The following is a 23,948-nucleotide window of genomic DNA, read 5'->3' as shown; positions in this document are numbered from 1 at the left end:
ACACAACATCTTAAAATTCTTTGGAGGGAGGTTCAGAGGAATATTTCCAAGGCCCAGGAAAACTATAAGCGGTTTGCTGACAGGAGGAGGGGGCCAGGTCCAGCATTTGCAGTAGGGGAGAAGGTGTGACTATCCACCTGCAATATCAAGCTTAAGATACCATCAATAAAGCTGGGCCCCAAGTTTATTGGCCTATACAAAGTTGTGGAGGTTGTTAACCCAGTAACCTACCGACTGCAGCTGCCCACCACCTTTAAAATTTCTGATGTCTTCCACAGGTCCCTGTTAAAGCCTGTGGGGACGGTGAGAGAGGATCCCTCATCAAATGCTCTGCCAGTGCTGGTAGAGGGGCAGCTGGAGTATGAAGTAGGGCGCATTGTTGACTCCCGGTGGGTGCGCCAGAGACTCCAATATCTGATACACTGGAAGGGGTACTCTCTGGAAGATCGGTCATGGGTTCCGGCCAGTTCGGTGCATGCCGATCGTCTAGTGCGGGCTTTCCACGCCAGATACCCAGACAAGCCTGGGGGTCCAGTGGCCCCCCGTTAAGAGGGGGGTACTGTCATGGTTTGATCAGGGTTCTTGCCCTGCACTCACAGGGTTAAGTGTACGTGGCCTCTTTCTGGATCTGGGAGGGGTATTTATACTCACTCTTTACCTGGGTTCTCTGTCAGCTATACTGTTATTCTGGCTGTGTGTCTGACACCACTGGTGTGATTGTATATTGCATTGCTTGTTTGCTTCCCGTGTATGACCCGGTCTGTTCCCTCACTCTGTACTCAGTCTCTCTTTTTGGTACTATTGTCTTTTCTGGTTCTGACCTCCTGGCTTGGCTATCGTTACTCTGTTACAGTTTGTCCCTATTGTACCGTCTATTGCCTGTTCTGGTTTTCTGATCTATTGCTACGTCCCGACTATCCATTCTGTCTAACCCTTTGGTACTGTTGTGCGATCTCATGCTTTGACCTCGACTTGATCTGGTTTCTGTCTCTGTTTATGCCCCTTGGTTAGATTGTCCAGTAGTTACCTTTATAGGAGTTTCCCTGCAGCTCCTAGCTCTGTGGAGCTTAGGCCACGCCCCCAGCAGTCACATGCTTCAGGTCCTGTGAGCCTGGAGCATGCATCGTCACCACTGCTGTCCCGCTCCGCAGGTATCTTTGTGCACAGTTTTTGTACTCAGGGCACGCGCACTGGCTCAGTGAGCAAGTGCAGTGCGGTGTTCCTGACATTTCATCAGTGATTTTCATTTATATATAAATGAATTACAAAGCTTCTCCTATTTATTAAAATATTAATAATGGACAGCAGTCTGATTACACTTTGATGCCATCCATTGCCGTCTGTGATTATCACAAATTTGTAGACTTATATGTGTGATTTAATCAGTGATAAAGTTCCTAAAGGAGAGAAAATGTGTGGCTATCTAAGCGTAGCAAAATTTAATCATGATTCATGAACATCTGAATGAGGACTTGTGGTTGGGGATATCATCATACCGCATTAGGGTCTGCTCACGTTGGTGCGGAGTTCCAAGTCTCTTATTTTTCTTCTTTATTACAAATACAGTGCAGTGTGTCACACTATTTCTTCCAAATAATGATGGAAACTAGACAGAGGATCCCATTATAAGTCAATGGTTCCATTAGGAGAGCAATTTAAAAATAGTTTTATCATACCGGTCAAGGTCCTACCTCTCAGGACCAACCTCCACGATCCCGAGTATGGAGCTAAATTAAGTTGGTTGCTGTAGGGGTATGGTGGAACTGATTTTTTTTTTATCAAGAAATATTTGTCTTAAAGGACATAATACTGAATAGAAATATGAAATTAACATATTGGAGAGAAATATACAACAAAGAACTTACACTATAGAATATATTGAACATATCCTGATGTAGAACCACAATAAAAATAATTCTAGCCGGATACCTTGCTATAGCAAATCTGAAGGTCCTGCTTCTTAATTACGGTATGTCAATCGAGTAAGTACTGTTTCTAAAAATATTTCCGGAAATTCTTTAAAGTTTTTTATCGCTTGTCTCAGCTCAGCATGAATCTGCTGTGTTAGCAATTAGAAACTATCCTACGTTGGTAGCTGCCAAGTTTCATTATCTTTAGCAGGCCGTTCAGCAGATCCTGGAGGAATACATTTCAGAATGTACTATACAGAATAAGCTGGACTCCCATGCTTCACTAGATAATAGTTTAAGCTGACAAATTAGATTGTAATCATTAAGTGGCATGGTATTTATTTCCCTATTTTTCATTTTACAGAGGAAACTTAATAGACGCAATATTTCACAGTGGCATATTTGGCCTATTCACGGTTAATTAAGGAAAAAAATGAAAAGTTAGGTGTAAAATGTGAAAAAACATGTGAACCTGAAACTACCTGCCTAATATTGCTTCCACTATTCCTGCCAGAACAGCTGATCATCGAGGTGCAGACTCCACAAGACCTCTCAGGAGTCATGAGATATCTGTCAGGAGACGTTAGGTTCATTAGTGTACCTCCAAATACATAGAAACATTATTATAGTGCAGGAGTACACGCATTAACTGGCTTTTTAAATTACAATCACTGACAAATCTGCTGTTAAAAGGTAACCTGTCAGGCAAGTCAGGTGATTGACAGGTCTCTCTCCTGTATACATGGGGAGAGACCTGTCAATCACCTGCTGCAGAGCTGGGAGGAGCCGGCCTGGGGCACCATTGGACTAGTCAGGTCTCTGGCCATGATCATCAATGGTTATTCAAAGTATATTTAAAACACAACGGCGTTTCAGAGAACAATATACCTGACTGCAACCATGCAGCAAGGCTGTGATATTTGCTGCCTGTGGTTTGGACAGCATGAATCACCTGACAGGTTCACTATACATAGCACAGGCCAGCTCATATCAATGCATCTGGGATATAGGGCATCCTGCTTTGTATCCAGCACTGTAAATTCAGATTATATTCTACAGTGTCGGCTTCACAACTGCATATCGGAGTCTCGGAGAGAGAGAACCGGATACTCTTTATAGTATCGTATAGACATGAGCAGGCCTGTGCCAATATCTAAAAGCAGATTTATCAATGCGAGAGATTTATAAAACCCAACACAGTGCATTCCTCTACATTATTCTCATCTTACTACATAAGAGGAGGTACACTATTAATTCTAGCAAGCTGTGAATTGGGACCTGTATGGATCTGGCTTGTTTTCCAGGACGTCCTACAGATGGTCAGTCGGATTTCGGTTTGGGGAATTTGGAAGCCAAGTCAACACATTAAACTGTACGTTATGTCCTTCAAACCATTCCTGAACAATAAATGAATGAAATGTACCAGTTATACAAATAATGATCATTAATTGCCATAAGTTATTTTTTAGTAGTGTGAATACATGCCTATAAGTGATGAGCGAACGTGCGCAGACAAGGTGTTATCTGAGCATGCTTGTGTGCTAACCTAGTGACTTCAGAGTGCTCTAAAAATATGTTCAAGACCCCCCACCTGCATGTCTCTTGGTTAGGCAATCCATGTATGTGTTGTGGCTGTCCGAAAGCCTCGACACCTGTAGACACGGGAACTCAAACATATTTTTCGAGCACGCCAAAGACACTCGGTTAACACCCAAGCATGCTCGGATAACATCTTATCTAAGCATGCTCGCTCATCGCTAATGCCTATTTTTTCTCTGTGTGATTTATTTTTACATTATTCTTATTCTGTATGAACTGCAATTTCTTTTACCTTGTCCTATTTTTGTTGAATAGATTGCACTATGCTCATGGAAACAAAAAGATGGAACTGCTTACATGTACATTTTCTGTATAAATCTGCAGTACCTAATAAAACCAGAAGCAAATGTGTCTTTGCTAATGTTACTATTCTGCCATGGGTCACTGCACAACTACACTTCATTTGGTAATCTTTATGTCACTGCCAAATTTATCTAACATAGTATGACTTGTATTCTTTATTTTTAAATCGTCTCCTCTATGCATATGCTATCTCCAATTTTAAGTTCTCTTTCAGCTACCGGGTAGATATTAGCTGCTATGACACTTCTCTTACACAGCACAGAGAAATATTGATTCCTTTTCTTCTTTATCTGCACCACACAGACAGAAGAAGCAGTATTTAAAACAATATAGAGCGGTACTGAGCTGTGTGACTGTGAATCTATCACTGATGTGAAATACATTTTCTAGATATTACAGCTCAATCTACCTGTGTCTGTCTGGTCTCATTGTGCTGAGTGCTGCTCACTGCTCCTCTCTCCTCGTTTCTCTATAGAGTTTATGATACTAGAGTGAGTTGGCTGCTCATCTTTCTTTGAGTTGTTTTTCAGAGTGCATGCTGAGTATAGGAGGCAGGGATAAGGAAAGAAGTGGCTAATAAGTGGAGAAAGAAGTGAATTTATCTGATAAAGATACTGTTTATTATGTTTCTTATATTTACTTGCACTATTGATTAAGGCAAAGTTCATTGAAATGATGGCGGCCATTTGAAGTTTCATCTGAAGTCTGAATTAATTTAGGAATCTCATGAATGCATTAACTTATATGTCTAGTTGGGAGTCTAGCTTAATTTCTAGCGTTTTGTTTATTGTTCTTTTTATGTTAAGGTTTTTGTCTGAGGTTTAACCCCTTAGTGACAAAGCCAATTTGGTACTTAATGACCAAGCCAATTTTTTCAATTCTGACCACTGTCACTTTATGAGGTTACAGCTCTGGAAGGCTTCCACGTATCACACTGATTCTGAGACTGCTTTTTCACTACATATTGTACTTCATGCTAGTGGTAAAATTTATTCGCTATAACTTGTGTTTATTTATGAAAAAAAATGGAAATTTGGCAAAAATGTCGAAAATTTTGCAATTTTCAAACTTTTATTTTTGTACACTAAAATCCAAGAGTGGTGTAAGACAAAATAGTTAATAAATAGCGTTTCCCACATGTCAAGTTTACATCAGCATAATTTTGGAAACATATTTTTTTTGTTAGGAAGTTATAAGGCTTAAAAGTTGACCAGTGATTTCTCATTTTTCCAACTAAATTTACAAAACCATTTTTTTTAGGAACAACCTCACATTTGAAGTAAGTTTGGGGGGGTCAATAGAACAGAAAATACCCAAAAGTGACACCATTCTAAAAACTACACTCCTCAAGGTGTTCAAAACCACATTCAAGAGGTCTTTTAACACTTCAGGTGCTTCACGAGAACTAAGGTAATGTGGAAGAAAAAAATTAACATTTTACTTTTTTCATAAAAAATTTACTTTGGAACCATTTTTTTTTTATTTTCACAAGGGTATCAGGAGAAAATGGACCACAAAATTTGTTGTGCAATTTCTCCTGAGTACGCCGATACCCTGTATGTGGGGGAAAGCCACTGTCTGGGTGCATGGCAGGCCTCAGAAAGGAGGGAGCACCGTTTGATTTTTTGAACGCAAAATTGGCTGGAGTCAATGGTGGCACCATGTCACATTTGGAGACCCCCTGATGTACCTAAACAGTGGAACCCCCCAATTCTAACTCCAACCCTAACCCTAACACACCCCTAACCCCAATCCCAACCCTAATCCTAATCTCAACCATAACCATAACTCTAACCACAAACCTAACCCTAAAACACACATAACCCTAATCCAAACCCTAACCGTAATCCCAACCATAACCACAACCTTAACCCTTGCCCAACCTTAACCCTAACTTTAGACCAACCCTAACTTTAGACCGACTCTTTTACTCCAACTCTAACCCTAATGGAAATAAATACATTTTTTATTTGATTATTTTACCTAACTAAGGGGGTGATAAAAAGGGGTTTGATTTACAGGTTTTTTTTATTTTGATCACTGTGATAGGGTCTATCACAGTTATCAAAATGAACCAATAGTAAAAATTGCCTATTGTTGCCGGGTGACAACAGAGGAGAAAGAAATTAAATGGGAAATCAGACTTTTTTTTTGCGGTCACCATTATATTGTTAATAAAGGTAATCGCAACACTGGGGTTGGTAAAAATCAACCCAAATCATGATCTTTGGCGTCTCGGCTACCCCATGTAGCTGATACTCTGGAGAAATTCCGACTCTGGGGGGCACTATACACTTATTTCTCAGTGCCGTTAAAAAGTGGCGCTGAGGCAAAACTACCGTTAACTGCTGCCGTTAAAAGGCGTATCGGCGCTCGTTAAGGGGTTAAATTAGGGATCTGGAGTCTGGATTAACTTATGTGTACAGAATTTAGGAACAATCATGACCAAAATGGGCACTTTTACACGGAAGTGCCACACTGTTTTTTTTTTTTAAATCTATGGTACATAGAGTATTGAATTATAAAGTTTTTTTTTTCTAGAACATATATTATATATATATATTCTATTTATATGTCTGTGTGTTACGTGCACTTGTAACAGACATGACTCTCTGAAACAGGCAATGTAACCCAGCTTTTAGACCGCTTTGTACTTAGAGTGCTAGTGATGGAAAAGCTGGTTTACAGTGCCGGTGTAAAAGCGGCATGGCTGTTACCAGCTTTTCAAAGCACAAAACATATAAAAAAAAAGAGTGTAGCAATGCAAGGAGACAAGTAGAATAATTGTGAGGGAAACAGATGACATTGAAAAACAAGCCAAGGGGAAAGAGAGAAGGTTAGAATAAGACCACTAATCTGCTAGAAAAATGGGCAAGCAATTGAACAAGCTGAGTTAATGACTGATAAAAACAGTCATAGACAGACCCCAGCACGGAAAAAGTCCAACAGCTTTCCTACTGTGTGTTGGAGACTGAGTGGATGTCCTGTAACACTGTCTATGTAAGAGCTCGGAGCACCGTGACAGCTGTAAGGACATGCTCTCACTTCTTATAATCCATCCTGCTTTTCTGTAACTGTAGATTGACAGCCAAAATGCTGAATACTTTAGGTCTAAACTGCATTATTACTAAATAGACTGTACATTCTGTAAAACAATAATGCAGTTTAGATCTCATGTATTGAGTGTTTGCATATATCTTTACCTTTACAGAGTGCTGCGGTGTTCTTTTATTGTAAGTTGCTTGCACCTGTTCACACTATATGAAGGTGCTGGTCAGTTTTTCGTTATCCTTAAGATAGGTCATCAATGTCTGATTGGCTGGGGTCCAACACTCTCTGCCTACTTGTAGTGGCGGGGTTGCCAGGTGTCGGACCCCTGTCGATCAGGCATTGATGACCTATCCTGTGGATAATCTGTAAAATGTCATAGCTGTAGGACATTATAGGGAAGCCTGTGTGGCAATGCAAAATTATGTTAGCCTGCTCTGATATTTCAGTAGTGTGGGAAACTGTGCTGGCCATGTTTTTTTTCTGCTAACCGCGAATAAAATCTCAAAATGTTTAAGTTTGCGTGAAACCACAGATTTCAGGAAACGCAACTCAAACATCATCTTCCATGTCTACTAGTGACCATAGCTGTATACTATTTGTTCACTCAACATTTTTAGTAATATAATTATATTACACTTTTGATAGTGACTAGTACTACATAGGCAACTATAAATCACATCTCCATTAACCAATGTGTCTGAGAGACATGATTACTGTAGTTCCCAGTCATTAACAGCACTAAATACAGTACGCAGACTAAAGGGGGCTTTAAACATAGCGATATTATTATTATACATTTATATAGTGCCATTTATTCCATGGCGCTTTACATGTGAAAAGGGGAAATATAGACAAGTATAATAAACATGTGTAAGACAAGGGACACACAAGTACATAAGGAGAGGGGACCCTGCCGGCGAGGGCTCACAATCTACAGGATCGCTAGCAATATCGCTAAAGCGTCACCGATTTTGTGACACAGCAGCGATATTGCTAGCGATGTCGCGACATGTGATGCTTACCTCCGACCGGCTCCCCCGTTGGTTATCGCAACTTATCGGTGATCGCGCGAGATTGGCCTGGTCTATTTCACGGCGGCGGCTTCCTGCTGGCGCCGACGAGCGACGCGTGGACGTGGGCGGAGGACGTCATCATCGCCGCGTCTGACAGGTAAGTAACGACCGCTGCTGAGATCTGCCTGTTTGGCAGCTCACTAGCGACCATTTAGCGATGCACCAGCGATCCTGACCGGGTCATATCGTGGTCGGGATCGCTGGTGCATCGCTAAATGTAAAGGGGCCCTAAGTATTGTGGCCCTGCATGTGGAAGAAACCCCTCATTGTGTAAGTGGTTCCATGACACTAATTATTGTATGGGCTTCTTAGTGGAACAAATTCAGGGAGGAAATAGCCATTAGATCAGATTGTGCCATCATTGATGCCCCAAGCCCAAAAAATAAAAGCATTAAATAAAAGTTCCCAAAAAATTTGCAAAAAGATTTTCCTACAAGCAAAAAAATAAAAAAAGGTAGAAAACAAACAAAATATATGGATCCATTGTGGCTGTGACACAACTTTACAACTTTATTACTTAAAAAAAAGGTTTCTTTTCAACCCCTTCATGACATGTGCCGTACACATACAGCACAAGTCGGAAGTGAGCGTATGGGAACCCAACTCATACTGAGCAGGTGATGGTGGTGTGTTACAGCCAGGACCTGCCTCTAAGGCCGGGGTCACACTAACCGACGCAAAATACGGTCAGTATTTTACATGCGTAATACGGATGAATGGCCCCTAAACAGTGATCCGTATGTCATCCGTAATCAAGGTGTGGTCGCGTATTTTGCGCATGTAAGCATCCGTATGTAATCCGTATGGCGAGATTTTCTCGCAGGCTTGCAAAATGGACATATAATGGAGCCCTATGACAGGGTTTCTAAACAGAAACCAAAGAATAGATATATATTATTATTATTATTATTATTATTTATTGTTATAGCGCCATTTATTCCATGGCGCTTTACATGTGAGGGGGGTATACATAAAAACAAGTACAATAGTCTTAAACAATACAAGTCATAACTGGTACAGGAGGAGAGAGGACCCTGCCCGCGAGGGCTCACAATCTTCAAGGGATGGGTGATAATACAGTAGGCGAGGGTAGAGCTGGTCGTGCAGCGGTTTGGTCGATCGGTGGTTACTGCAGGTTATAGGCTTGTCGGAAGAGGTGGGTCTTCAGGCTCTTTTTGAAGGTTTCGATGGTAGGTGAGAGTCTGATATGTTGTGGTAGAGAGTTCCAGAGTAGGGGAGATGCGCGAGAGAAATCTTGTATGCGATTGTGGGAAGAGGAGATAAGAGGGGAGTAGAGAAGGAGATCTTGTGAGGATCGGAGGTTGCGTGCAGGAAAGTACCGGGAGACGAGGTCACAGATGTATGGAGGAGACAAGTTGTGGATGGCTTTGTATGTCATGGTTAGGGTTTTGTAATGGAGTCTCTGGGCAATTGGGAGCCAGTGAAGGGATTGACAGAGGGGAGAAGCTGGGGAATAGCGGGGGGACAGGTGGATTAGACGGGCAGCAGAGTTTAGAATAGATTGGAGGGGTGCGAGAGTGTTTGAGGGGAGGCCGCAGAGCATGAGGTTGCAGTAGTCAAGGCGAGAGATGATGAGGGCATGGACTAGGGTTTTTGCAGATTCTTGGGTGAGGAATGAACGGATGCGTGAAATATTTTTGAGTTGAAGTCGGCAGGAAGTGGAAAGGGTTTGGATATGTGGTTTGAAGGAGAGATCAGCATCAAGGATTACTCCGAGGCAGCGAGCTTGTGGGACTGGGGAGAGTGGGCAGTCATTTACTGTAATTGATAGGTTCGTAGGGGGGGTCACGTGAGATGGGGGAAAGATGATGAATTCTGTTTTGTCCATGTTGAGTTTCAGATATCTAGTGGAGAAGAAGGATGAAATAGTGGACAGACATTGAGGGATTCTGGTTAGTAGGGAGGTGATATCTGGTCCAGAGATGTAGATCTGTGTGTCATCAGCATAAAGATGATACTGAAAGCCATGAGATTCTATGAGCTGTCCCAGGCCAAAGGTGTAAATAGAGAACAGCAGGGGCCCTAGGACTGAACCTTGTGGGACTCCGACAGATAGGGGGCGAGGTGAGGAGGTGGTGTGTGAGTGGGAGACGCTGAATGTCCGGTCTGTTAGGTATGATGAGATCCAGGAGAGGGCCAAGTCTGTGATGCCGAGGGATGAGAGGGTCTGTAATAATAGGGAATGGTCCACTGTGTCAAAGGCAGCCAACAGGTCCAGGAGGAGGAGGACAGAGTAGTGTCGCTTGCTCTTGGCAGTTAAGAGGTCATTGGTGACCTTAGTAAGGGCAGTTTCAGTGGAGTGGTGTGACCGGAAGCCAGATTGTAAGCGGTCGAAGAGGGAGCAAGAAGAGAGATGGGAGGACAGTTCAAGGTAGACGTGTTGTTCCAGTAGCTTGGAGGCGTATGGGAGAAGTGATATAGGGCGATAGCTAGATACAGAGGATGGGTCAAGAGAGGGCTTTTTGAGGATAGGTGTGATGGAGGCATGTTTAAAGCTTGAGGGGAAAACACCAGTTGTTAGTGATAGGTTAAAGAGATGGGTTAGGGTTGGGATGAAGACTGTGGTGAGGTTTGGGATGAAGTGGGATGGGATCGGGTCGAGTGCACAGGTGGTGAGATGTGATCTTGAGAGTAGAGTGGAGAGTCGATCTTCTGTAATGGTGGAGAAGTTGGTTTTGAAGGTGGAGGGCTGGGAAGTCGGGAGGAAGGGCTCTGGGGGTTGTTGACCAAAACTGTCCCTGATGTTATCAATTTTCTGCTTGAAAAATATATACACATAGAATGCATATATGTATAGATATATATATATATTATATATTATATATATATTCTATGTGTATATATCTATTCTTTTGTTTCTTTATTAAACCTGTCAGTGTGAGTTTACTGTATAGCGCACTGAATTGCCGGCTTTGCTAAAAGACACCTGGTGCGTATTTCTCGCAAGTCACATGTGTGGTCCGTGTGTAATGCGTATTTTTTGTGCACCCATAGACTTGCCTTGGCATACTACGGGCGTAGTAGTACGCTGACAATCGCAGCATGCTGCGATTGGCACTGACCGTAGAATACGCCCGAGAAATATACGGCTGGTGCGAGGGACCCCATAGGGAATCATTGGTCCGTGTCTAATGCGGGCTTTTAGCGCCTCTCACTCGGCCGTATTCCTCGCCAGTGTAACCCCGGCCTAACACTCTGCTCTACTCCACCCGTGATTATTAACCTGTTAAATACCACTGTCAAACTTTGAGGGTATGTTTCCACATGGCGTAATTCATCTGGATTTGCTGCGGATTGAACGCTGCATACACTCGCAGCATTTAATCCGCAGCATCCAGATGTTACAGCATAGTGGAGGGGATTTTAAATCCCCTCTCCACTATGCGTGCAGGAATGCGGGAGACACACCCAAAATTACGAACCAGCTGCGCGTCTTTTTAGACCGCAGCATGTCTATTTAACTTGCGGACACGTTCAGTTTCCGCAAGATAAATAACCCATTCTATGTATATGATGCGGTGATGCCGCATGTGTTCAATGAGCACATGCGGTATCACCGCGCATAGAAAAGGGGGGCAGCGCTTTGAACGGAGTGGGGTTTCCGCAGCGTCCAAAGCGCCGGCAATACGTTGCATGAAAACCTACCCTGGCAGCAGCATTTAACATGCGCCGGCCTGGGGATGCATCCCTCTATATGCCCCAGTGATGTAATTTGGGTCACCCATGAGTTTCTATAACAGACTGGGGGTCTGTTGAGCTCCTTTCCACCTAACGTGTGGCTAAGCGCAAGAGGAGAGAGTGATTTTTACTATATACAGCAATGCTGTGGCATTGTTGAACATAGCGCAAGCGATCAGACGAGCGCAGCTTCAGGTCCCCTAAGAGGACTGATAAGATAATAAAAATAAATAAATAATAATAACAAATAAATAAAAATACACATTCGCGACATTCAGAAAAGACTGATCTATCGGAATATAAAAATAATGAACCCAATCGGTAAACACTGTAAATGAAAAAAATTGAAAAATGATAAAATTGTGGTTTCTTGGTCTCTGCAATACCACAAAAAATGCTGGAAGATGATATCCAAATGTCAAACCTATCCCAAAATGGTATCAATGAAAACGTTGTCTCGCCCAGCAAAAAAATAAGCAATCACCCAGCTCCATTGACAGAAAATTAAAACATTATGGTTCTCGGAAAATGGTGACACAACCTAGAAATGTTTTTTTTATTTTTTTTGTTTTTGTACAAATTTCTGATTTTTTTTCATCACTAAAATAATTTAAAAAGGAACTATAAATGTTTGGTATCGCCATAGTTATACTGATGAACAGAATGCGTACATTGTAAGAACAATTCAGAATTGTGGGGGTTTTTTTCACAGTTTCTTCCCACTTGAATTTTTTTTATTCCTGTTTTCCAGTACACTATGTGGTAAAATTAATAGTGTCTTTCAAAAGTACAACTCATCCTGCAAAAAAACAAGCCCACATATATCTATGTGGACAGGAAAATTAAAAAAAAAAAAAGTTATGGGTCTTTAAAAAACGAATGAAAAAACGAAAACGGAAATTGGCCGCATCATGAAGGGGTTAAAATGTATCTGAATAATTAGTGGAAATGTCTGGCACAATAATGAATAACGCCATATTTAATATCCTTATGAACTCACCTGATCCAAACAATTCTCTGCTGCCATTACTTGGGCTGTTAGATTTTTCCATATGTAGGTTTGTTTTGTCTTGGCTTACTTGTATTGCGGGCACCCTGGTCTCCATTGTTGACATTTCTCTTTTCTTTTCTTCTTCTAGATCATTATAGGAAAAGTTGTCCCTAGATAAAAAAAAAAAAGCACAATTAATTACAGTATGTTCTTCATTCATATATTATGTACAATATATAATGTTTTCTCATATGAAGTAATAATAATATTAGTCATCGTTTCGGCAGGTGCAAAGGAGCGCATTTTCAGTCTGAGTGCAATCCAACAAAACATCGGATCACACTCGAAGCAATGTTAGTCTATGGGGCCGTGCACATGTCCGATATGTTCATTAGGTTAGAGGCTGACGCTTGGCGCTAAAAGTATTTCTACTGATGCGCCATTTTACTGAATTTAAGATTTGAGAGTCCTCAGTAGTTAATACCTGTTAATGGCTAACTGAAAAGATGTAACTAACAGCAAGCTTTCCGGACTACTCAGGTCTCTTCAAAAAATGGCAAATCGATACTCATTTGACTCACATTCCACGCATTATATTCTCTGTGGACAACAATGAATCTTTTTAAATATGTTTCCTTCTTAATCAAACAGATACACCCAGGAAACATAAACGTGGTGTGAAACCAGCCTGACCTAAAAGCTACCCCTTAATGCTCGGGTGTCCAACTGTAGATACGAAGCAAAGAAAGGGCACTCATGCTTTCTCTGAGGCTCAGAGGAAGCGTAATTCTCAGGCGAAACGGCTGTCAGCCACATTTGCCTCCACATTCTCTGTTTATGGAAACTGCGATAAAGTGATGAGTGCCCACTAATGATGAGCGAGTATACTCGTTTCTCAAGATTTCCAAGCATGCTCGGGTGTTCTCCGAGTATCTTGGGCGCGCTCGGAGGTTTAGTTTCTGTCGCCATAGCTGCATGATTTGTGCCACTAGACAGCCTGACTACATGTGGGGATTTCCTAACAGCCAGGCAATCCCTGCATAAATTAAGGCTGTCTAGCAGCTGCAAATCATGCAGCTGCGGACACACAAACTACTGTAAATCTGCAAGCACTTCCAAATACTCATATCACCCGAGCATACTCGCTCATCACTAGTGCCCACCTTTCTTCGCATCCTCTCTCACATGTCCTGCAATGCTGCAATGATGCTTCAGAAAGTCAGCGGAAATGAAGTGTCAGATTTGCATAATGACATAAATTACTGTATTGATTATTTGGTGTTTTTTTTTAATAAAATACTTTTAAAATGTTTAAATAATAAGAACACCGATGCTAATAATAATAATAATAATAATAATAATAATAATAATACATGTATTTATAAAGAATCTGTGCACTCCCGATGCCCATTACCTCCTGGTCAGGATATTACATGTCTTTTCCCAAGATAGTAAATACACTGCTCAATCCAATCAGAAAACATTTCCACCTATGGCGCGCATGGAAGGATGAATCCACGCTTTGCTGATTTAAGTCCAAAAATAATCCCTCAGCTTTATCTACAAGAAAACCTCCAGTAAGCAACTGATAGGATCACCGCTGTTTGGTTACCACCAGCCTATAATATGCTTATAAATCCCAGTTATTAAGTCTGTACTTTCCCGAGTAGACTTTACTAGAAACCAGCGCTTCAGACTACACAGCCAGATCTGTATCAGGAAGCCATCAATACGCCAGTGTACACTGTACATAGATCATCACATTGGTTCGTTACGAGACATTAGCGGGATGGCGTGCTAACGAATATTTACTGTTCCCTCTGGAGTTTTAGAATACACGGTCTGTACATCAAATGTTCAGTGGAAACGAATGGATTCTGCTCACACAATAGGGCTATTTGTAACGCAAGCATTTCTCCTCTTGCTTTGCCGTCAAGGACAGATAGAGTGTGGCTGCTTGGGGAGTTGTGTATTAACTCAGCAGCACCCGATCCATCACCTTAAATTGAACTCAGGGGTACAAATATAAATACAACACGTTGTTAAGTGGCATCATATAAGGACTTGTGAAAAGCTCTTGGTATTCCGACAAGGACACATCATGATGTGACGGAGCGCTACATGGATGAAAGCTGTGCGCATAGAGATAAGCCAATATTGATGTTGGAAATAAGCTCATTATCCAGATCGCTGGGACACCCTGCTCTACGTTATCAACCATCTCTCTAAAGCCCCCGTTACACACTGCGATATCGCTAGCAATATCGCTGTAAAGTCACCGATTTTGTGATGTTGCAGCGATATTGCTAGCGATATCGCTGCATGTGATACTTACCTCCGACCGGCTCCCCCGCTGGTTATCGCTGATTGCGCGAGAAGCTTCTGGACCATTCCTCATCGGTCACTTCCTGCAGCGCTTCCTGTGGCGCCGACGAGCGACGCGTGGAGCCGGGCGGGAGGACGCAGGATCGCCACGTCTGACAGGTAAGTAGCGATCCCCGTCCCCAGCAATGTCGTTGGTGAGCTCTGCCTGTGTGGCAGCTCACTAGCGACCACCTAGCGATGCACCAGCGATCCTGACCGCGTCATATCGCTGGTCGGGATCGCTGGTGGATCGCTAGGTGTAACGGTACCCTTAGGGTACCGTTACACATAACTATGTCCCAGCGATCCAACCAACGATAGACAGACATAGACAGCCCCTCCAGCGATCAGGACCAGCGAGCACGCTGGTTACCAACATAAACATCGGGTTTCTAAGGGCCGCGGGGCTCTTAGAAACCCAATGTTTACCCTAGATACCAGCGTGCACTACAGGCAGGGCGGGAGGTGGAGGCAGAGCGGCGCAGACAGACCGGTGTAGCTCTGCTATCTGCTACTCCGGTCTGACAGACTGGAGTAGCAGATAGCAGAGCTACTCCGATCTGTGCGCCGCTCTGCCTCCACCTCCCGCCCTGCCTGCAGTGCGCGCTGGTATCTAGGGTAAACATCAGGTTTCTAAGGGCCCCACGGCCCTTAGAAACCCGATGTTTACGTTGGTAACCAGCGTGCAGCGTCGCTCATCGCTGGCTCCCGCTGCCACACGCAGCGATGCGCGCTGGCCAGCGAGAGACCAGCGATGAAAAAACGGGCCAGGACGATTCAGCACGATCAGCGATACCCCGCAGGGGGCCGATTGCTGCTGGATGTCACACACAGCGACCTCGCTGGAGAGATCGCTGATGTGTCACAAAATCAGCGATCTCGCCAGCGAGATCGCTGTGTGTAACGGGCCCTTAAAAGGTCCTTGTTCTGAAATATTAAGTGCTACAGCCCACAACAATAATATATCTATCTATAGCTATACCATATCTATCTCTCTCTCTTTTATATATATATATATATATATATACACTCACTGGCCACTTTATTAGGTACACCTGTCCAACTGTGTGTTAAGACTTAATTTCTAATCAGCCAATCACATGGCGGCAACTCAGTGCATTTAGGCATGTAGACATGGTCAAGACAATCTCCTGCAGTTCAAACCAAGCATCAGTATGGGGAAGAAAGGTGATTTGAGTGCCTTTGAACGTGGCATGATTGTTGGTGCCAGAAGGGCTGGTCTGAGTATTTCAGAAACTGCTGATCTACTGGGATTTTCACGCACAACCATCTCTAGGGTTTACAGAGAATGGTCCGAAAAAGAAAAAAAATCCAGTGAGCGGCAGTTCTGTGGCCGGAAATGCCTTGTTGATGCCAGAGGTCAGAGGAGAATGGGCATACTGGTTCGAGCTGATAGAAAGGCAACAGTGACTCAAATTGCCACCCGTTACAACCAAGGTAGGCAGAAGAGCATCTCTGAACGCACAGTGCGTCGAACTTTGAGGCAGATGGGCTACAGCAGCAGAAGACCACACTGGGTACCACTCCTCTCAGCTAAGAACAGGCATCTGATGGCTACTTTCAGCAGGATAATGCGCCATGTCATAAAGCTCGAATCATCTCAGATTGGTTTCTTGAACATGACAATGAGTTCACTGTACTCAAATGGCCTCCTCAGTCACCAGATCTCAATCCAATAGAGCATCTTTGGGATGTGGTGGAACGGGAGATTCGCATCAGGGATGTGCAGCCGACAAATCTGCGCCAACTGTGTGATGCCATCATGTCAATATGGTCCAAAATCTCTGAGGAATGCTTCCAGCACCTTGTTGAATCTCTGCCACGAAGAATTGAGGCAGTTCTGAAGGCAAAAGGGGGTCCAACCCGTTACTAGCATGGTGTACCTAATAAAGTGGCCAGTGAGTGTATATATACCATATCTATCTATATATATGCAGACCAAAATGTGATTGGCATGTGCAAGAATTATTCTTACAAAATCCTTAGCAGACTTTCTGTATGGTCATAAAAGCCAAAACAACTGGGTCATTTAAGGACTACTCAGCTGCGTCTGCTTTGGCCCACTGAGGAAGCACTAGTTTAAAGATTAAATCAATAGTATATGTGCAAATAAGAAACTTGGTAATATATCTTATCAGAAAAATCTGCTTTCTCCTCCTGGACTGATGATTTAGTCTTGAAAGTTCTCAATTCTGAGAACACAGATGTTCCCATTACGGAGAAAGGAGATGACAGTTGGTGCTCATAAAGTTCTATAGAGAACTGTAGCTGATGTTTCAGGAAAACGTGCAGCAGAATGGGTGTGTCCTCCTTTAGTTCCTCCCTCCTCTATAGAATTGTATAAGCACCAATTGCCATTTCATATCTCCGTAATCTGATACATCTGACTTCACTGAAAACAGATTTTACCAATGAATTGAGAGGAAAAGAAGAGTCCAGGAGGTGAAGGAAGCAGATTTCTCTGATAAAAGAAATTCCAAAGTTGTTTATTTTCATGTGTACTACAGATTTATGAATAATTAATAAACAAAATGATGGATAAAGTTCAATTGTTATTAGCCAGCCTCAAATTCATTAGAAATAATTCTGGGATTCTGTAATTTTGGATGAAGTCATGTGAATTGAAACATTCTTTTACTAATACCAAGATATCTGACAAATTTATATTTATTCAAACTAATATTAATGTAAATTGGTGTACATATGATCAGTTCATATTATCAGTTAGAAAACTGATCTTGCATGTCTAGAAATTTGTCTTCCAAACACAATAGTTACAGTGTGTAAATGGCCTATGAAAGATAACTGGGGGACAAATCCATCATAAAGGATTTGAAGGTTTCATTTTAGGACAATCAGAACAGATGCGATTTTATCCTTACAAAATATCTGTTGGTGTAAACAATCAGCTCAAATAGTGTTAACTGTAATTGAAAATAAGTTAATAAATATAGCATATAGGTGGGGTCTGGGTCATTGTCTATGAGCCTGCACACAGACCAGAGTACAGGTTGATAGATTTACTGCTGAGCCTGTACACCACTCAGTATGTGTGCTCACACAAAACTTCAGCACTTCTGACTGTTGAGCAATGCACTTATTTTTGAGGGATTACTTGGGTCTGAAGTCCTGGGCTCTCACTAATCTCCTACACATGTTAGGTCACAAACATGACCTATTGCCAAGATAGTGGCCAAAAAAGTTCACAATTAAAGAATTATTGTTTAAACTACCTGGATGTGGCCGAAAGAGTCCTGAGAAATCACCCAAAGACCCGCAGCAAGATTTGCTGGCAGCAGACACTGAGGTTTCAGTTTACATAGTAAGGCACATACAAACACTAAAGGTTTCCATGCCTGAACTAAAAGAAATACACCTCTACTGCTGACTGAAAAAACAACAAGGAAAGTCCACTCTAATATAAATAAATCAAAGAAGTTTGGGGATTCTCTTCTGTGGAGTGACAAAGCAAACTTCTAACTTTTCATGCCTATGGATCAGTAGTATATCACGAAGAAGAAGAATGAAGCATACCATAAAAAGAACACACTGCCAAGAGTGAAGCATGGTGGTGGCTCAGTGATTTCTATAGTGAAGCAAGGAGATGGCTCAGTGAGGCCCAAAGTGAAGCATGGTGGTGGCTCAGCGATGTACACAGTGAAGAATGATGGTAGCTCAGTGATGCTTACAGTGAAGCAGGGTGGTGGCTTTCTGATGTACTGGGGATGCTACTCTTTCTCTGTCATGGGAAACCTGCAGCATGTGTAGGGCAAGATGGATTGAATTAAATATCAGGAATTCTAGTAGAAAAAGTCAGGACTTCTTTGAGGGAAACTGAAGCTTGGATGTGATTGGACCTTACAATAGGAGAATGATACCAAGTATGCATCAATGTCCAGGGGTGTAACTACTGAGGTCGCAGCTGCAACGGATATCCAGAGTGATTAGAGGCCCGCCTAGCAAAGAAGCAGCCGGCTTCATATGGGACCTGGTCTTCCATCACGTCCTGCACCTCCTCCTCCAGCATGGACTCCGTTATTCCTCCCCTCCCACTGAGCTCTGCAATCCACCCTCCGGTGTCTCAGGTGATGGAGGATGAGACCTGCTGCCGACACCTCTTAGTGACCAGTCACATGGAGCTCTGTGACTACAGAGTGCAGGGGGAAGGTGGCTGTTCTGTGCGCACAGGACCTGTGATGAGGTCGCAGGGGGGGAGGAGCCTCGTGTCTGCAGGACTCTGCTGTGCTGGTTATCATGGTGCTGGATGGGGTAAGTTTATGTGTGGGGTCAGGAGGGGTTTACAGGGTGGATGTAGCAGAGCTGTGTGTGTATGGAGCAGAGCTGTGTGTGTATGAAGTGTGCAGAGCAGAGCCGTGTGTGTACGAGGTGTGCACTTTTTGCCTATGACAATAGGCTAATCCCTGCTCGTGTGCGCACTTCATACTTATGCTAATAGGTTAATCCCTTATGCAATACAGCACTAGTGCACTTTCCAGCACCAGACACTTGTTTCCTCACTTGAGGTCAAATGCCTATATTGGGCTTTAAATGTAAAATGGGGGTGTTTTATTAATTTTTTGTGCTTGAACTGATTTAATATGGATTATCTCATATGTAAGGTGTAATTGTTATTTATGCCCTTTTTTGCCTGCATTAGCAGTAATGCTCTGTTAATTAATTTTAATGTAATAAAATTTATTTGGTTTGCAAAAACTCTTTTTATCCCTAGTTCTTGCTTAATTGTCTAGACAGAGGGATTTGGGTGTATTAGTGTGTGTACAATGTATGCGGAGCCGAGCCGTGTGTGTACGAGGTGTGCAAAGCTGTGTGTATACAATGTATATGGAGCCGAGCCGTGTGAGTATGAGGTGTGCAGAGCCGTGTGTGTACAATGTGTACAGAGCGGAGCCGTGTGTGTACGAGGTGTACGGAGCGCAGCCGTGTGTGTACGGGGTGTACGGAGCGGAGCCGTGTGTGTACGGGGTGTACGGAGCTCAGCCGTGTGTGTACGAGGTGTACGGAGCGCAGCCGTGTGTGTACGAGGTGTACGGAGTGCAGCCGTGTGTGTACGAGGTGTACGGAGCGCAGCCGTGTGTGTACGAGGTGTACGGAGCGGAGCAGTGTGTGTACGAGGTGTACGGAGCGGAGACGCGTGTGTACGAGGTGTACGGAGCGGAGACGCGTGTGTACGAGGTGTACGGAGCAGAGCCACACGTGTACGAGGCGTACGGAGTGGAGATGTGCGTGTATTTTGTCATGGGGGGCCCCCATTTGAAAGTTCGCACCGGGGCCCATAACTTTGTATTTACATCACTGTCAATGTCCACAAAGACTTGATTTCTGCAAAGGTCCTGGAAGATTCTAGAGTTACCTTCACAGTCACCTGATTTGAATCCTATTGGAAATTTTTGGTGGAATTTGAAGAAGGAGGTTACAGCATGCATATCCAAGAATATAAGTGAACTGGAGGCCATAGCCTATGAGGAATGGACTAAAGGCCCTTTTACATTTAGCGATGCACCAGCAATCCGACCAGCGATCCGACCCGGTCAGGATCGCTGGTGCATCGCTAAATGATCGCTAGTGAGCTGTCACACAGGCAGACCTCACAGCGATGCAGCAGCGACGCAGCGCACGATACTCACCTTTCACACACAGCGATCTTGAGATCCTCCCGCCCGCCTCCACGCATCGCTCGTCGTCACAGCAGGAAGCTGACGACGAGAAATGGAGCCGGACATTCTCGCGCGATCAGCGATGGAAAGCGGGGTAGCCGGTCGGAGGTAAGTATCACACATAGCGATATCGCTAGAACGTCACAAAAACGGTGACGTTATAGCGATATCGCTATGTGTAAAACCCCCTTAAGACTCCTAAGGAAAACTACCAGAAGTTGGTATCCTGATGTGCGTCAGATTTTCAGCAGATCAAAACAGCAATGAGTGCTCTACTTAGTATTAAAGGAACTTGTCATGAAGGAGTGGAATAATTCTGAGTCTACCACAGTCATTAAAAGTGCCCCTTTGTGATACACTTGGAGAAACTACTTGTTATATTAGTCATGTTGAGTTATTTAAATTGTTCTTGATTCATGGCTTAATTCATACAGCAGAAAGTTTGAAATGTTTGCTAATAAATCTAATTTGCAAGGGCGGTTGAACAATTTTAATTGCAGCAATTTACTATTATCAATTCCAGATAAAATAGTGATGGATGACATTTCTGTATATGTGCTCAACTTACACTCTCATCAGTCAGAATATTCCGTTTTTAATGCCGTGATTCTTAAAAGCTCCAGCAAGCAATCTAACGTTTGTTGTCACCACCCAAGGTTAGATAATATTAGCAGTGGCATTTAATTGGTACTTGTAAATTGTCTGGAACCCACTCACATTAAATACCTTAACGAGCTTTTTTAATGCAGATTCTTTTTCAGAATGACTTGACATACTCTGGATCCTATCACGTGACTATGTACAATTCCAATTACTTTCCTTTGCCGCAGATCTCCACTCGTCAGTGAAAGCCATGTTATTAGTGAATGTAAAGGTGCAATTAGTAGACATTAATCCTGCGAGGGACTGCACTTTTAATTAGTTTCTAATCAAAGCAGCATATGTTCCGTGTTAAAATGTATGTGTTCCACTCCTTTAGTGGGACAATTAATGCAATGTTACAAGCTTGTGTACTGTTAGCAGACTCGGGCAGCGCTGCCAATATCAATAAAGATTGTGTTGACTTTACTGCCAGAGAATAGGTCCTGTGAGAAGCCTGGAGAAAGCGCAGCAACTGGAATTTCTGCTGTGCACTGGGAAATAGTCACATCGCCTCTCAGATGTGAGATCCAGGGTTCACGAGCGCTCTTTGGTCTACAGAAACAGCATTCATTTCTTCTTTCTGCCAAGTCACCTCTGGCTGTTAGCTTTCTTATCTAGATGAAAGTGACATTAAGTCAGTCAATCATCTACTGCTTCGAGGGGAAATGATCATTTACTCAAGAATATTCCAATCTGAAAGAGAATGCGCCTAACCATCGCAGCGCAATTATTGCTTTCGGGAAACTACAAATGTTAGGATATTTACAGTGTGGAGGGGTCCCTCCTGTCTAAGGGGATCATCATCTCGGGCTATGTTATTTCTGCTTTCTAGTCGTTTTCTGTAATTGTATGTTGGTTTGTAACACTGGGCTGAAATTACGGTTTATGCAATTTATTACTTGGTAAGAGATAAAATTAATCTGCTCTTTATTGGTGGGTGTGTATCCTGTGCTAGGTATGTATATATTGCTGTGAACCGAATTTGTTATTAGTAACATGACATATTGGCCACCATATTTGGAGCAGATGGTATGATGCGAGACACATCTTAAAACATTTTTCACATCTGCTACCCACTATAACTTATGGCAATTATTGGCAAAAATGATGCCATTTCTGTGATTCAGCATTTGCTTCCCATCTATACTGCATAAGCCTTTTTTTAAAAATGATGTCAAAATTTAAGAAAAATGGAAAAGGAAAATAAGCAAAGGACTACAATTTTTTTGTTAATGTAAAAACTAACCTGACATTAGTAGCTAAATAATCTATCCCTATAAATATATTTTGCATTCCAACCATCATTGTATACACTGATGTAACCATGATTAAGATAAATTGATTACTGGGTGATGGCAATGCCCTTTCCAAAAAGGTGTGTCCTAGAAGGGAACCTATCATCAGAAAATTACCTTTTGTTTAAATCTACTTTTTTTTGCCACATCACAATCTGTAATTAAAGCAAAATCGTGTTGTGCTGTACCTTTGTTATTCCTCTTTTACAATCTGAGACTATGACCCTCTCCAATGAGTGCTTACAGTATCTACTATATACGGTAATCGTCTAATTCTGTCTGTAACGGAAATCCCATGGCGCTGATTGTCACGCCCTGGCCGGCCGCGACCAATCAGCGCATTCGAACGATGCACGCCTCCCGATCCGTCGGGAGATCTGCGGCGCAGAGAGAGATTCTAGAATACCCGATGCGTTAGAATCGGGCCACCATCTACTCAGACTATAAAAGGGAAACTGTCACCAGAAAATCACCTATTCTTTAAATCAATTTTTTGTGTTCCACATATTTTTAATGTCTGTTTTTTCATATCACAAACTTTGTTTAAAATAATAAAATTAGTAATCCTGCAATTTTCACATTGGCCGCTGGGGCTTTTTTAGTCTCTAACTTCTTTTTCTGTTTCAGGAAACAACACATGTACATCGCCACACTAGTCAGACCCCAGCCATATCTTTTATAATGAACTATCTAGTGAGCCTATGCAAATCTCATTATGCAGGGAGGGGAGCATTGCCTATTGTGATTGGGGGACCCTGTGTTGTTCGCTGTGTACAGAGGTGTTACTGGTCATTGAAATCCTGCCTCTGATAAGGAACCTTGCTGTAAAATCTTCCTGGAAAGGACAGGAAAAATGAGCCCAAGAAAGCCCTAGTGGTACAGCACAACACTATATGTAGGAAATGAAGCTCCAAAATAGTTATATCATGGATGATTAGATTTTTTTTTTAAACCTAGTGTGTTACGTATATTATATGAGATTAAAAGAAAAGTGAGAAAAGAATTATGTAACACTAAATTCAATGGGTGCACCTTCATTTAATAGACATTCGTGGATCTCCAAAGCACAGAAAGTTTCAGGTTAACATATTTTTGTAAAATAAGTTATATTTGTTTGCTCACATATTATACCTTAATTTCTGCGTTGTTTTAGCATTTCTCTAAAACTCAAGATGTCCTGCTCTATTTTCTATATAACTAGCGTACTCCCATTCTGCGCAAGTTTGCGTCAAACTGTTTTCCAATTTCAGCCATTGGCCGCTTCAACACAGGTTATATTTCCAGCTTTAAAATTGTTTTTTTTTTTAAAAAACTTACTGAAGTTG

General features: G+C 42.5%; 1 protein-coding gene across 3 annotated transcripts in view; it reads right to left on the bottom strand.

The window, feature by feature from the left end:
- Positions 1-23,948, bottom strand: part of SFMBT2 (Scm like with four mbt domains 2) — a 371,940-nt gene that overhangs the window by 244,024 nt on the left and 103,968 nt on the right. For all 3 annotated transcript variants that reach the window (XM_073589037.1, XM_073589038.1, XM_073589039.1), the window contains exon 2: positions 12,636-12,796. In XM_073589037.1, the coding sequence (XP_073445138.1) occupies positions 12,636-12,796 (161 nt within the window). The remainder of the gene's footprint in view (positions 1-12,635; positions 12,797-23,948) is intronic.

The sequence above is a fragment of the Dendrobates tinctorius genome, unplaced genomic scaffold, assembly GCF_039654945.1.
Source record: "Dendrobates tinctorius isolate UK_male_01 unplaced genomic scaffold, ASM3965494v1 ptg000105l, whole genome shotgun sequence".
Taxonomy (NCBI): Eukaryota; Metazoa; Chordata; class Amphibia; order Anura; family Dendrobatidae; genus Dendrobates; species Dendrobates tinctorius.
Note: the sequence above shows the minus strand (reverse complement) of the source record. Positions and strands in the feature narration are given on the sequence as shown.